This window comes from Rhynchophorus ferrugineus, unplaced genomic scaffold, assembly GCF_030347505.1.
Source record: "Rhynchophorus ferrugineus isolate W39M unplaced genomic scaffold, kcgeb_rfMv2 rfM7, whole genome shotgun sequence".
Classification (NCBI taxonomy): domain Eukaryota; kingdom Metazoa; phylum Arthropoda; class Insecta; order Coleoptera; family Curculionidae; genus Rhynchophorus; species Rhynchophorus ferrugineus.
In genome coordinates, this window is record NW_027472586.1 from 34,582,413 (window position 1) to 34,595,584 (window position 13,172).

General features: G+C 30.3%; 4 protein-coding genes across 8 annotated transcripts; 1 reads left to right on the forward strand and 3 right to left on the reverse strand.

The window, feature by feature from the left end:
- Nucleotides 1–359: 359 nt before the first annotated feature.
- Nucleotides 360–1,828, reverse strand: CSN5 (COP9 signalosome subunit 5). The gene is made up of 4 exons (XM_076410691.1): nt 1,501–1,828; nt 1,012–1,441; nt 687–954; nt 360–626 (listed from the first exon to the last, which is right to left on the reverse strand). The coding sequence occupies exons 1-4, from the start codon at nt 1,659–1,661 to the stop codon at nt 433–435; spliced, it is 1,053 nt and encodes a 350-aa protein (XP_076266806.1). The 5' UTR covers nt 1,662–1,828; the 3' UTR covers nt 360–432.
- A 459-nt stretch (nt 1,829–2,287) lies between these two features.
- On the forward strand, nt 2,288–3,418 carry LOC143200266 (sugar transporter SWEET1). 2 transcript variants are annotated; one of them, XM_076410699.1, is made up of 5 exons: nt 2,288–2,595; nt 2,651–2,933; nt 2,988–3,107; nt 3,163–3,256; nt 3,328–3,418. In XM_076410699.1, exons 1-5 carry the CDS (start codon nt 2,426–2,428, stop codon nt 3,336–3,338), a joined length of 678 nt encoding a protein of 225 aa, XP_076266814.1. In that variant the 5' UTR covers nt 2,288–2,425; the 3' UTR covers nt 3,339–3,418. The 2 variants fall into 2 exon arrangements, with proteins under 2 accessions (XP_076266814.1, XP_076266813.1); XM_076410698.1 differs by having other exon boundaries at nt 3,163–3,418.
- A 2,139-nt stretch (nt 3,419–5,557) lies between these two features.
- On the reverse strand, nt 5,558–8,789 carry LOC143200260 (uncharacterized). 2 transcript variants are annotated; one of them, XM_076410688.1, is made up of 8 exons: nt 8,525–8,789; nt 8,104–8,459; nt 7,944–8,045; nt 7,552–7,887; nt 7,393–7,493; nt 7,261–7,329; nt 7,029–7,210; nt 5,558–6,614 (listed from the first exon to the last, which is right to left on the reverse strand). In XM_076410688.1, exons 1-7 carry the CDS (start codon nt 8,539–8,541, stop codon nt 7,037–7,039), a joined length of 1,155 nt encoding a protein of 384 aa, XP_076266803.1. In that variant the 5' UTR covers nt 8,542–8,789; the 3' UTR covers nt 5,558–6,614; nt 7,029–7,036. The 2 variants fall into 2 exon arrangements, with proteins under 2 accessions (XP_076266803.1, XP_076266802.1); XM_076410687.1 differs by lacking the exon at nt 5,558–6,614 and having other exon boundaries at nt 6,818–7,210; nt 8,525–8,783.
- A 103-nt stretch (nt 8,790–8,892) lies between these two features.
- Nucleotides 8,893–12,876, reverse strand: LOC143200259 (uncharacterized). Of its 3 annotated transcripts, none has more exons than XM_076410684.1 (10): nt 12,458–12,876; nt 12,033–12,391; nt 11,873–11,974; nt 11,476–11,811; nt 11,317–11,417; nt 11,191–11,253; nt 10,956–11,137; nt 10,370–10,549; nt 9,860–10,301; nt 8,893–9,760 (listed from the first exon to the last, which is right to left on the reverse strand). In XM_076410684.1, the coding sequence occupies exons 1-7, from the start codon at nt 12,478–12,480 to the stop codon at nt 10,964–10,966; spliced, it is 1,158 nt and encodes a 385-aa protein (XP_076266799.1). In that variant the 5' UTR covers nt 12,481–12,876; the 3' UTR covers nt 8,893–9,760; nt 9,860–10,301; nt 10,370–10,549; nt 10,956–10,963. The 3 variants fall into 3 exon arrangements, with proteins under 3 accessions (XP_076266799.1, XP_076266801.1, XP_076266800.1); XM_076410686.1 differs by having other exon boundaries at nt 12,033–12,166; nt 12,458–12,613; XM_076410685.1 differs by lacking the exons at nt 8,893–9,760; nt 9,860–10,301 and having other exon boundaries at nt 10,521–10,552.
- Between the last annotated feature and the right edge of the window lie 296 nt (nt 12,877–13,172).

Consider the following 13,172-nt stretch of genomic DNA (forward strand, 5'->3'; position numbering starts at 1 on the left):
ACTGTTGTGAACTGTGAGAGAAAACATCAAGAGCGCTATGTCCGAGCACTAAACATCTGACGCACTATGCCGCAAAAGTCCTTGACGGTTGATTATAGAACGATAACAGGCACTTGTCTAAATGGGATAACCTGATTTGAAAAACTTTCGCCCTAAAAATGCAATCTGCAACAATTGCGAAACGCCGGTTAGTTTTAGTTAACAAATGCTGCAATTTAATTGACCGTCTAAATCAAATTTAAAAAAACCGACGAATCTTAAATAAATGTACAACCTACCTTCGCTGTCCAACATACGTGAACCAAAATATTTTTATTTACAAAAGTCCATACAATTTATAACTGAATAAAATATTTAAAACAAATTGACTAATTTTTATTTCATAATTAAATTCACTCAAATACCTTAATTAATTATCACATAAGTTCGGGATTATTTCGCCGAATCAGCAGATACATTTTTACCGGGAGTAACACTATTGAACAGTCTATCTTTGATCATCTGGGCCATGAGGCCATGTATAATTTCGATGGTCGTCTTGCAACTGTCTTTCGTCGCCTTTAACAGCTTGTCCTCTGTTCGTTTTTCATTGGGATCAGCAGCACCTACTATGAAACCTCCCCTACCTAAATACAAATTCAAAGTGACCTAAAATATATGACCTATAAAATATGAAATTGTTTTACCTATGGCTGCTTCGGATTGTTCTAATTTTTCAGAGAGATCGAATATTTGGCCCGTGGTGTAATCAGCATTTGTCAAAAGACTGGATGAACTAAGTGTATTAACCCAGTATTTATTCCAGAGTGAATCCAACAGCCTTCTATCAAGAGCAGATTTGAAATATGACACTTCCAGTGAGTAATATTGTTTACAGTGCACGCCAAAATCTTCAATTTTATTTAGAGGTATAGTCTGATACTCTGATGGTTCCTCATTTGCTGGTTTATAGCCCTAAAAACATTGGTGTAATAATTATAATATCAAATCACAAAAAATTAATATAAATACCTTTGGGTAAGTCCTGAAAGCTCCCAAACAAACTTTACCCGCTGAAATTGTTCTCACTGGATCAATTACAATTGCAACAAAGGGTTCTTGGAAATTCTGATTCAACATTTGAGTACTGACATCTATTCCCGATAACCAGCAACCATATCCTGGGTGACTGTGATACCAACCGATAGCATTTTCCTGCCTACCGACCATTTTGGCTGCTTCGATGTAGGAGCTCATATACTCATAAGCTTGAGCTTGCGCGTTAACTCTGGTTTCGGTTCCTTCAACTGGTAGTGCGAATGAATCCATAACAATCATCGTGTTCCCGTCTACTTTGCCCAGAATCAAACCCATTACTTCAAGAGTGCCTCCTGATCGAGCATGCATTACCATCTTGAGAAGGGCGAGTGCAGATATTTTAATGTCTTTAAAAAAGTGAGGACTGAAATAATAAATAAGAATATAATAATGTAAAATTGATAAAGCAATCCAATATCTCACTCTTTATCCCATGGTTTTGCTGTCAGAATATCTTGCTGTTGTTTTCTATCATACTTATATATTTCATCAACGGAACTCACTATCTCTACATTGTTAGCTAATTCCCAAGTTTTCTGAGCTATTTGAGATTGAGCCTCAGCGCTGGTACTAGCCTTGGACATTTTTTCGAATATAAAATGACTTCTAGCTTATATTCTCAATTCGTTCTCAAAACCGTAACAATTGTATATACGTATATGGTGTATTGTTAAAAACTTCCCGTGTAAGGTCAACTCCACAAAACATTAAAATTGAAGTCTGTATATTTTGTGGTTAACTTCTTTGATTTACTTCATGTTAGGGGTGTTGGCCACCCTGTAATATCGATATTTTGATATTTAAAAACCTGGATATCGAAAACTATTGGCTAAAAAAATTTTGATATATCGGGCAAAAAAATACCGTCCAAAAATATCGATATTTTTTTCGGAAAATATCGATATTGTTTCCGAAAATATCGATATTTTTTCTGCCTCCCTACTTCATGTTTTGGATTCAAAAATACTAACCTCTATTTTCCCTATAAGCAATTTTTTGTTTTTTTTATCGCGCTTGTGAAATTTGTTAAGTAAATAAAAAATGTCAAAAAAATGTGTCAGCAATAATACTTCATGGGTTACATCAGCTATGGGTTTGACGAAACTTATTCATAGAGCGAATTTCCCACCGCATTAAATTCTATGCCTCTTTATTGTCATCAAGATAATTAAATTAGCTGTTGTTTTGTTTTAAAACACGCAGGCTATATTAGATAATAGCCCATCAGAACATCCTGGTCCCTCTCCATCTTGTAATATTCTTGACCTTATGGTGTGGTTTTAGTGAGGAATTACTCTTACTGGTGACGTGTTAATATTGCGACCATACAAATTTCGCACAAAACACCATGGACTCTTTATCGGAATATCTTCAACCCTACAAAGGATTAGTGGGCGAAGTAGCTAGTTATGTTACTATTCTACAATTTTTTTCTGGTTGTTTTGTCTGTAAAGACATTTATAACAAACACTCAACCAGGGGAATAAACCCAACCCCATTTATAGGAGGTATAGCTTTGTAAGTATTTATTTTATTATTTTATATATTTTATTGATATAAATAATTTTTGCAGGGGCATATTAAATTTAAAGTATGGGTTACTTTTATCTGACCCTGCTATGATTAAAGTAAATATAGCAGCAATATTTCTTAATATTGTGTACTCTTTATTCTTCTACCAATTTGCCGAAGATAAAGTAATAGAGGTTTTAAAACCCCTCAGTTTTGCATTTGCTATTGTTGCTGTGATATTGGGTTATGCAGGATTTGAAAACCCTGATAATCTGGAATTCCGATTTGGGTTTATTCTTACTGTACTTTCTTTAGCGCTGCTTGGAGCTCCATTGAAAGATTTGGTATGTTTTTTTTTTTGTTGAAATTTAAATATGTTTGAGTTTTTAATATCCTAGAGAAAAATCATATCCAATAGAGATGCATCTTCCATTCCATTTTCCATTACTTTTATGGCAACCCTTGTTACATTCCTTTGGCTTATTTATGGTGTAATTCTTTTAAACACTTTTATGATTGTAAGTGTCTGTTTTATCTGTAGAAGTATTATTTTGTATGCAGTGTTATTTTTAGATTCAAAATACCATTGGTTTCCTTCTATCACTTACTCAAGTGATATTAATATTCTTGTACCCCGGAAGGGAATCTTCGAGTAACAGTTCTCAAAGTAAGAAGAGAAGCACTTCGAAAAAGGACAAATAAATATCAGGGCGCTTGTTAATTTATATTTTATTCCAGATTCTTCATAGACTGTGTCATAAGAAAGCCCATCTAGCTAGAACAAATATAAATGTATATTGTTAAAATTAATAACAAATATTTCGATATATTGCTTATTTCTTTTTTGTGTCCTGTCTTTTAAAAGTTACCCTTTTACATTTTTACTTTAAAAGTATTTTTTACCAACGAGGGTTTATCTGGACTGGACCTGCAGTTTAACTTAGTTCCGAACCACGATCCTCAGCGTTAAGCCTACCGACTCGCTAGTGATCCCAATTTAGAGATCATCCCAGAAGACATCCGGTCTTACCCAGCCTGGTTACTGGCATGACTGGGATGGTTATTCCTTGCCGGTATTTTCCACTGTTCAAATCAAATATAAAGTACATACATTCTCTAGCAGTATTCGAACCTGCGACTATCGCAACAGTAGGAGGACCGTCCTGTCGTCTTGACGACCGTGTCAACGAAGCCGGCCTTGAAAGTTATTAAACAGTATTAAGTATATATAGGCAGTGTTATTATATACAATACACAGTATTATGTATATATTAATTTATATTCTGGTTTTTTTGCTTTAAGTATTGCCGCCACGGAAGCAACATGTTTGTGCGGCATACAATTTTGTTTAGCGTATAAAAAATCGTTGATCTTTTGGCCAATTAATTGAGAATTATGATTTTATCTTTTACATAATTATACATACATATTTAGTCATTATATATTATAAATATACATATATACAGTATATATTCTATATATTTCAATCTTCATAACAGGTATTTTATGTTGTATTTTGACCATAATCGAAATATTTCTATTATGTAACTTACGATGAACAGTACTAAAATTACGGATTTTTAATTTTACAATACGATTGATAATCATTTTATCATAAATAAATAACTTGCAGTTAATATATCTTAAATAATTTAAACTTGAAATACCTTGAAAACACAATTACCAAATAAATTTAACTATATAACAAAATACTCTATGTGGTAAATTCGCGTTTGCACTGGAATTAAAGCGCACCTTTCCTTACTCTTGACACAAAGCACAAAATATGAGAATTCCTCTGTGTTTTGTGACACAAAGCAAAACACATCAAAATTCTATCCTACCCCTACCTACAACACTTTCTTTCTTACTCGTATTTAATATAATAGTTTATATAGTAAAATTGGCAACGGCACACGACAACGTGACGTTCCGAGCCGGTTAAGTAAAAAAAGGTACTCACTACTCCGTGCGTTTGACTGAAAATAGTAATTATCGTTTAGCTAGCTAGATTTTTGACTATCGACTGTTTCGACTATTTCCGGTCGATAGTTCCCAACGCTATATTAAATCAAGCACACCTGATTAGACATGTGGGGAGCTGAGGAAAGTATTAGCTAGCCTCGGAGAAAATATCCTTACTTCTTTTTAACAATATTAATTGTCCGCCCAAAATTCTTTTTTGTCATTCAAAGGTTCAATCATTTTTGACATCGAACTTTTTACCAAAAAATGTTTTCATATACTTAAAAAAATCCTGGGTTTTTAATAACTATATTTTATTTTGAAACTCGAGTTCGATACCACATTTTTTGAAAAAATATTGATTTTTTTAAAAATTTCTCCTCCTCGAGTAAAGTCTCCTTTTACCCACTAGAGATTTATCTGGACTGGACCTAGTTTAACATGGGTTAGGGATACTGAAAAAAATATCGAATTTTTTTGTCCGAAATATCGATATTTTTTCAGAATAGATTAAATGATTTTTAAAAAACTTTTAAAATCAGTACATAATTTTAAAGGTTTAGTTAATTTTTCTTTTTGATATATTTTAAAGTCTCCTTTTACCAACTAATGGGTTTATCAGGACTGGGCCTAAAGTTTAACGTGGGCTCCGAACCACGGTCCTCACCATTAAGCCTACCGACTGGCGAGTGACCAGCTTTAGAAATCATCCCAGAAGACATCCGGTCTTACCCAGCCTGATTACTGGCGTGACTGGGTTCAATTTCCTTGTCGGATTTTGCACTCTTGCCTAGGACAATCACAAACATAAACTTACGATCACGTCCTAGCAGGATTCGAACGCGATAGTTGGCAACAGTAGGTGGTTCTTTCTGTCGCCTTTACCACTGTGCCACCAAGCCGACAGATATTGATTTTGAAAATTGAAATTTTTTTCCGTTTCAATCATAGAATAGTCAGATATTATGGAATTTAAAGCCCAGTGGGAGATTTAAAAAGTATATTTTTATTAAACAATTTTATTTGTAAAAACATACATAATAACAACCATTTGATATTTGAATATTAAATAAAATAAAAAATGGAAAATTAGGCCAATATTTTAAATGGAAATATACTATTAAGACTGTGTTATACTCACATAATTTGAAGACATTAAATATTATCTTATATTTCCTCAGTCACCACTAATAAATTTCATATGAATATACACGTAATTTGGTATGTGAAGACTTAGGAAATAAGTATATATTATATATTGTTAATAATTCATGCCTTAAATTTAATATAATTTTTATAACCGAAGGTACTAACATTTCAATGTAATATCTACATTTTGTACGCTGAGAAATACAATTGCTGTATTAAAAAATTTCACTACTTGCTGCTAACAAATAACAATTAGACATTAAATTTATTTAAAATTATCAGTTTACTCCCTTTAAAGAAACAATTGAACTAACCTCATGATCACTTTGGTGTTATACACTACTTGCTCCTTGTCTGCCCATAGTTGAACGTGCAGATCGATCTGTTACCATATAATCTATATAGAAACACGTTAAATTTTTCATTTCAATTAAAAAAATACCAAATTTTTTTTAAACTTATATTTGTACTGGGGATTCCAATATGAGGCTTGGATTTTTTTTTTCAATTAGTAAAGGACCTGTGAATAAAGTCAGACTATTTCAATTCAATGTGTATATATATATATGTATATATATATATATATATATATATATATATATATACATTGAGTCTTACAATTTAAATTGTGTTTAGGAATTGCATTTTTATTAAACAATGTTCTTGTTCTTCCACACTTGGTTTATAAATCCTCCAGCCTGAAATGTAATGAACAAACCCTTTTCTGCTGAAGCAAGTTCTTTACACAAGAGATTTCCTTTAGTTTTTGATTGTTCACCTTTAAAATCCATTTTTGGCTTAGAGCAGGCTCCATTTGAAAACTGCCTTATTATTTATTGGGGCATTTACACCTTGGAACAGAACACCTTAATTTCCTTTTACACATCAACAAATCATTTTTATCACCACAGCTGCAAAAATGACGTGATAAAATAAGCTATTCATTTCTAAAAACTTATTTCCTACAAGAACACTTAGTCAATATCTCCTCTTAATATAATGATATTCTAAGCAATAATTTCTTAGCGAAAGAAGCAAAATCAGTAGTAAAGAATATACATATTAATGAATATATTGACTAATATATTCAAATGATTAATATGAACTCCAAGCACCATGTATATAAATATTATATTAAAATATGTTTACAGAATTTACATGAAGATCAAATACCAAGAACAATTACATCAAATCTAGCAAACATAGATAAAACAAAACAAAAAAGCTACCAGCGCCATTTTACATGAAAGCTCTGAAATATCTTTAAAATATCTAAGTATGATTCAGATAGTTTTAATTTACTTTATGCATATATATGTTTATACCTTATCTTTTATGTCTCACTGGGAAAATTAGTCTGCTTTTCTATTTTTATTTTTTTGCATATTTCAGCCATGTTCCATGTTCCTTCCAGAAAACGCTTATTCAGTAATTTTAGTTCTTCAACATAAGTAGCCATTTCATCGAGACTAAGTTTCCTGTGCATAATGTTTATCTGTTCACATATCTGTAAAAGAGACAATCAAATTTTTAAACTTATACTTTTTATATGAGTACCTGTGTTAACAAAGAAGCTGTTTTATTCTTTAGCTGTTCTTCAGCAGAGGTGCTTTCTTGCAGATTATCCTTATAAAATATAATTCATTAACCGATGTATGTGATTTAATTATAAAAAGCTTTTTTTATTACCCTATCACCAACATTTAAATTATTTTCATTTGTATTATTGGTGAGGTTTTCAGTATGTCTAAGGTCAGAGTCCTCATCCTGTATATCTTCATACTTTTCACCTAAAACAATATATGACTGACCAATACAACTTTTACAAACCAATAGCCTATTTAATACTTATGCTATCACTGTTATGTTTTAAATTTGTGTTATTTTTGTCTCCTTTGCTGCACACTTCTACCTTAGGGGAAGTAGCCATTAGACCACTAGGTTGTCTTTGATTATTAATATTATAAGTTCTAATTATTCGTCTTAAAGTCTGCCTTGTCAATAAATTAATCCTTCTGAAAGTATTATCATTCACTATCTTAGCATCCTGAAGAATCTTATCCATTGTAACACCTGCAATTAACTGATCTCTAATTTTGGTTTCTTCAGCTTTTGTCAATCTTTTGTATCCTATATCATCTTCATGTCCTACATGCGTTTCAACAAAGTCCACAGAAACTTCACCTAAGGATGTAAAATGTTTACCACAAGATACCATAATTAAAATATGTTACTATTACCAGTTACTGCAATTGTTGCTGTTATTTTCGATGGACAAAACCCATTAATATACTGACTACCAATTTTTCTTGGTCGACGTACTGTACATTTACTTTTATAACCTTAGTTGAAGGAATGGTTAATTCCGAAAATTATATATGAAAATAATAACATTACTACCTGCAGTGTTACTTCGAATGCAATTGTATACTATTTTTCTAATACCCCTTGGATATTTTGTATTTATCCTACATGAATAATTTTCTTCTCTACCATCCTGACTCCTCCAGAATTGAAATTCTTCAATATTTCTAAAATGTAAGGTTGATATCTTAGTATTTATGTTGTGTGTCTCCAACAGATGTCTGCGGAAGTTAAGATGATGTACAAAACTCTCCAATTGTGAGCATAAAGGGCAGATAATTCTTCTTGTTGTTGTTTGTGTAGCTGCTTGAGAGTGAAATTTACGCATATGTTGATTTCGACTTGAAGTCGATGAAAATGATTTCTCACAAATGTGGCATCTAACATTATCACTATAAAAGTTTCATGCTCTTTAGTTCTTACACTTTTTAACTCTAAACTTTCATTTTATACTTACCCTTGGTTTTTCATCATTAAAAACAATTATTGCTCTCAAACACCAAAAATAATACACCGTAAATTGAATATATATAATCTTCCACTTGAAAGCACTCAAATGCAAAAGTACCTAATTAATTAACTCCGTATTAACACTGTCGGAGCTATAACATAGAATAAAGAAATTCTTTATTCTATGTTTTGTTTATTCTATGTATGTATGTTTTGTGCTTAAAAAGGCGATCTCCCCTGTATAAAAAAGTGACCAAATTATGCCCTGCCCCGCCACCAGAAGTCGCGCAAAGCGGATTTATTTTATACGGGGGAGGATTAAAAAATAAGAATAAAATTTATTTATATTACAGGAGGAAATTAAAAAATACAATATTAATAAAATATTTTATTTAAATACTAGTTAACATTTGTTTAAAATATTTTCTAAATACTTATAATATGACAACTTATTTTCTAATCGTATATTAATTATTGTCGTAAATATTATAACATAAAAATCTATAAGTCCAGGATAGTTACGATTTTGATTACGAAAACCTCCTTTTTTTATGTATTTTTATAATTAATTGGACCCTATACATACTATAGATGGCCATGCAAAATTTTTCCTTTTGCAATCGTGTTTACTTTTTTCATCTATCAGAACACTCAACACATAATTATTACTTTTCTTATATTTCCCCCTTCTGGATGTGGAGCACAAGTAATGGTTTTAACACTCTTTTTTGCTAGCATAACATTTTATCAAGAATATCCTTTAAATTTTTCTTTGGCACATACTTTGGGCAATACATAAAAAATTCTAGTGATGGCTTCAAAAACATATGAATTGAAACAAGTTCCTGGTATTGTATGACAACATTTGTTATACTGTTTGATACCCCCTTTTTTGAAAACGTTTTTCCTTTCATCATAGAATAGTCAGATATATCGATAAATTAAAAATTGGGACTAAATTATGGGATTGAGGCCACAGAGGACGCCACAAGCGGGAAATTTAAAAAGTATCTTTTATTAAAAAAATGTATTTGTAAAAACATATACATAATAACAATATAAATACAAATTCATATTTGAATATTAAATAAAATCAAAAATGGAAAATTAGTTCAATAATATTATTTTTAATGGAAATACACTATTACGATCCTGTTATACTCGAATAATTTGAAGACATTAAATATTATCCAAGTAAATCATATTCCCTTCAGTTAACACTAACAAAAAAATCAATTTTGCACTTCATATAAATATATGTGATATATATATATATATATATATATATATATATATATATATATATATATATATATATATATATATATATATACATATATACATATATATATATATATATATATATATATATATAGGTATGTGAAAATTTATTTCCTAATTATGTATTGTTAATAATTAATGCCTTAAATTTAATATGATAATTTTTATAACCAAAAGTACTAACATTTCGATGCCAATCTGCAAAATACGCTGAGAAATACAATTGGTTGTATTAAAAATTATCAGTTTACTTCCTTTAAAGAAACAATTGAACTAACCTCACGATCTCTTTGGTGTTATACACTACTTGCTCCTTGTCTGCCCGAAGTTGAACGTGCAGATTGATCTGTTACCATATAATCTATATAGAAACACATGTTAAATTTTTCATTTCAATTAAAAAAATACCAATTTCTTTTTAAACTTATTATATTTGTACTGTGGAAAGAATTGGTGATTCCTGTATGAGGCTTGGTGGTTTTTCTTTCTAATTGGTAAAGGATCTGTAAATAAACACAGACTGCATTTCAATTCAAGTATATATATATATATATCATAATGAGAGTCTTACAATTTAAATTGTGTTTAGGAATTGCATTTTTATTAAACAATGTTCTTGTTCTTCCACACTTGGTTTATAAATCCTCCAGCATAAAATGTAATGAACAAACCCTTTTCTGCTGAAGCAAGTCCTTTACACAAAGGATTTCCTTTAGTATTTCATTTAAAATCCAGTTTTGGTTTACCGCAACTGCTGCAAAAATGACGTGATAAAATAAGCTATCCATTTTTAAAAACTTATCTCTTAATCTAATGATATTCTAAGCAATAATTTCTTAGTGAAAGATGCAAAATCAGTAGTAAAGAACTAAAATTAATGAACATATTGACAAATTTATTTTTATAAAAACACCATATTAAAATTGACTAACATATCCGAATAATTAACATGAACTCCAAGCCCCACATATATAAATATTATATTGAAATATGTTTACAGAATTTTGCATGAAAACCAAACATAATAACATCAAATCTAGCAAACATAGTTAAAACAAAAGAAAAAAGCTACCAATGTCATTTTGCATAAAAGCTGTGAAATATCTTGAAAATCTCTAAGTATAATCAGATAGTTTTAATTTATTTTATGTTTATACCTTATCTTTTATGTTTCGCTGGGAAAATTAATCTGCTTTTCTATTTTTATTTTTTTGCATATTTCTGGGGTGTCCCATGTTTCTTCCAGAAAACGTTTATTCAGTAATTTTAATTCCTCAACATAACTAGCCATTTTATTGGGACTAAGGTTCCTATGAATAATATTTATCTGTTCATACATCTGTAAACAATACAATCAAATACATTTTTAAATTTATACTTTTATATGACTACCTCTGTTATCAAAGCATCTGTTTTGTCTCCTTCTTCGGCAGAGGTGCTTTCTTGCAGATTATCCTTAATAAAATATAATTCATTAACTGATGTATGTGATTTAGATATAAAAAGCATTTTTATTACCCTATCACCAACATTTAAATTATTTTCATTTACATTATTGCTGTGGTTTTCAATATGTCCGAAGTCAGGGTCTTCACCCTGTATATTATAATACTTTTCATCTGAAACAATTTATGATTGGTCAATACAACTTTTACAAAATAATAACCTATTTAATACCTATGCTATCATTATTATGTTTTAAATGTGTGTTATTTTCATCTCCTTTGTTGCACACTTCTACCTTCAGGGAAGTAGCCACTAGGTCACTGGATTGCTTTTGATTATTTATATTATAAGTTCTAATTATTCGTTTTAAAGTCTGTCTTGTCAATAAATTAATCCTTCTCAAAGTATTGTCATTCACTATCTTAGCATCCTGAAGTATCTCATCAATTGTAACACCTGCGATTAATTGATCTCTAATTTTGGTTTCTTCGGCTTTTGTTAATCTTTTATATCTTACATGATCTTCATGTCCTACATGCGTTTCAACAAACTCAACAGACACTTCACCTAAAGAAAAGCCAAAAAATCATTACTAAAAGACATCATACTTAAATGTTGTTATTATTACCAGTTACTGCAATTTTTGCTGATATTCTTGATGGACAAACTCCATTAATAAATTGACTACCAATTTTTCTTGGCTGACGTACAGTACATTTACTTCTATAACCTTAGTTGAAGGAATGGTTAATTACCACAAAATTTGTATAAAATAATAAGATTACTACCTGTAGTATTACTTCTAATGCAATTGTATATTATATGTTTAATACCCTTTTGAGATTTCATGTTGTTTACTCTACAAGAATAACTTTCTTCTCTACTGTCCTGGGTTCTCCAAGACTGAAATTCTTCAACATTTCTAAAATTTAAAGTTGATATCTTTATATCTATGTCATGAGTCTCTAAAAGATGTTTGCGGAAAGAAATATGATGGCCAAAAGTTTCCAATTGTGAGCATAAAGGGCAAATAATTCTTGCTGTTTTCGTTTTTATATCTACCTCTGGGTGAAATTTACGTATATGCTGATTCCTACTTGATATTGATGAAAATGTTTTTTCACATGTTTGGCATCTATTATTCTCACTATAAAAGTTTCATGCTGTTTAGATCTTACACCTGATTAATTTTAAGATTTCAATCTGCACTCACCTCTGCTTTTCCATCATAAGCATTTAAAATCCAATATCGCTATCAAATATCAAAAATAACACCCAGTTAAATAATTATCAACCCACAATTACAAATTTTATATATTACAGATCTTCCCCCTCAATACATTCAACAGCAAAACCACAAAATATTAAGATTCATAGAAAACAGAGACTGTATTTTAGTATTCTATATTTTGTGAGAAAAATGGCAAAACCGTAAAGACTAGCGTTGGGAACTATCGTCTGAAAATAATCATAACAATCGATAGTGCCAAAACTGTCAAATTAATCGATAGAAAAGACTAGCGACTGAAAATACTAATTTCTACTTCACTCACTAATTTTTAGAGAGGAAAAGACGGAGAAAAGTTTCTCTGTGCTGTACAGTGTGTGTTTGTAATTCTATGTTTTGTGATTATTTCTATTTACAAAAATCTGTATGCTTTACTCTATATTTTATGTATATAACCTTATTTTCTCTGAGTAAACCAAGCAGTTTTCTTTTAAAGGTCACAGTCGTGATTATGGGCTTCTCCAGTAGATGGCGACTTAGTATATTTTTAATTTTTAATAATTTATTTTTAGAAGTATAGACACATTTTATCAGATTTCTGTTATTAGGTAATAACATTTCACAAGATGTCATCATTAATGAAACATTTGACGAGATGTAAGATATGAATCCTTAATTTTAAACTAGACGGACAATGATA

Excerpts from the sequence above, each read along its gene's own strand:
- CSN5 (XM_076410691.1), bottom strand. The coding sequence starts at position 1,661 with ATGTCCAAGGCTAGTACCAGCGCTGAGGCTCAATCTCAAATAGCTCAG. Across the intron at positions 955-1,011 it reads CTTTCAGGACTTACCCAAAG|GGCTATAAACCAGCAAATGA; the intron begins GTATTTATATTA and ends CAATGTTTTTAG. Across the intron at positions 627-686 it reads ACAATCCGAAGCAGCCATAG|GTAGGGGAGGTTTCATAGTA; the intron begins GTAAAACAATTT and ends ATTTGTATTTAG.
- LOC143200266 (XM_076410698.1), top strand. The coding sequence starts at position 2,426 with ATGGACTCTTTATCGGAATATCTTCAACCCTACAAAGGATTAGTGGGC. Across the intron at positions 2,596-2,650 it reads TTTATAGGAGGTATAGCTTT|GGGCATATTAAATTTAAAGT; the intron begins GTAAGTATTTAT and ends TAATTTTTGCAG. Across the intron at positions 2,934-2,987 it reads GAGCTCCATTGAAAGATTTG|AGAAAAATCATATCCAATAG; the intron begins GTATGTTTTTTT and ends TTAATATCCTAG.
- LOC143200260 (XM_076410688.1), bottom strand. Across the intron at positions 8,046-8,103 it reads CATTCGAAGTAACACTGCAG|GTTATAAAAGTAAATGTACA; the intron begins GTAGTAATGTTA and ends CCTTCAACTAAG. Across the intron at positions 7,494-7,551 it reads ACATAACAGTGATAGCATAA|GTGAAAAGTATGAAGATATA; the intron begins GTATTAAATAGG and ends ATATTGTTTTAG.
- LOC143200259 (XM_076410684.1), bottom strand. The coding sequence starts at position 12,480 with ATGCTTATGATGGAAAAGCAGAG. Across the intron at positions 12,392-12,457 it reads CTTATGATGGAAAAGCAGAG|TGAGAATAATAGATGCCAAA; the intron begins GTGAGTGCAGAT and ends AAACTTTTATAG. Across the intron at positions 11,812-11,872 it reads AGCAAAAATTGCAGTAACTG|GTGAAGTGTCTGTTGAGTTT; the intron begins GTAATAATAACA and ends GCTTTTCTTTAG.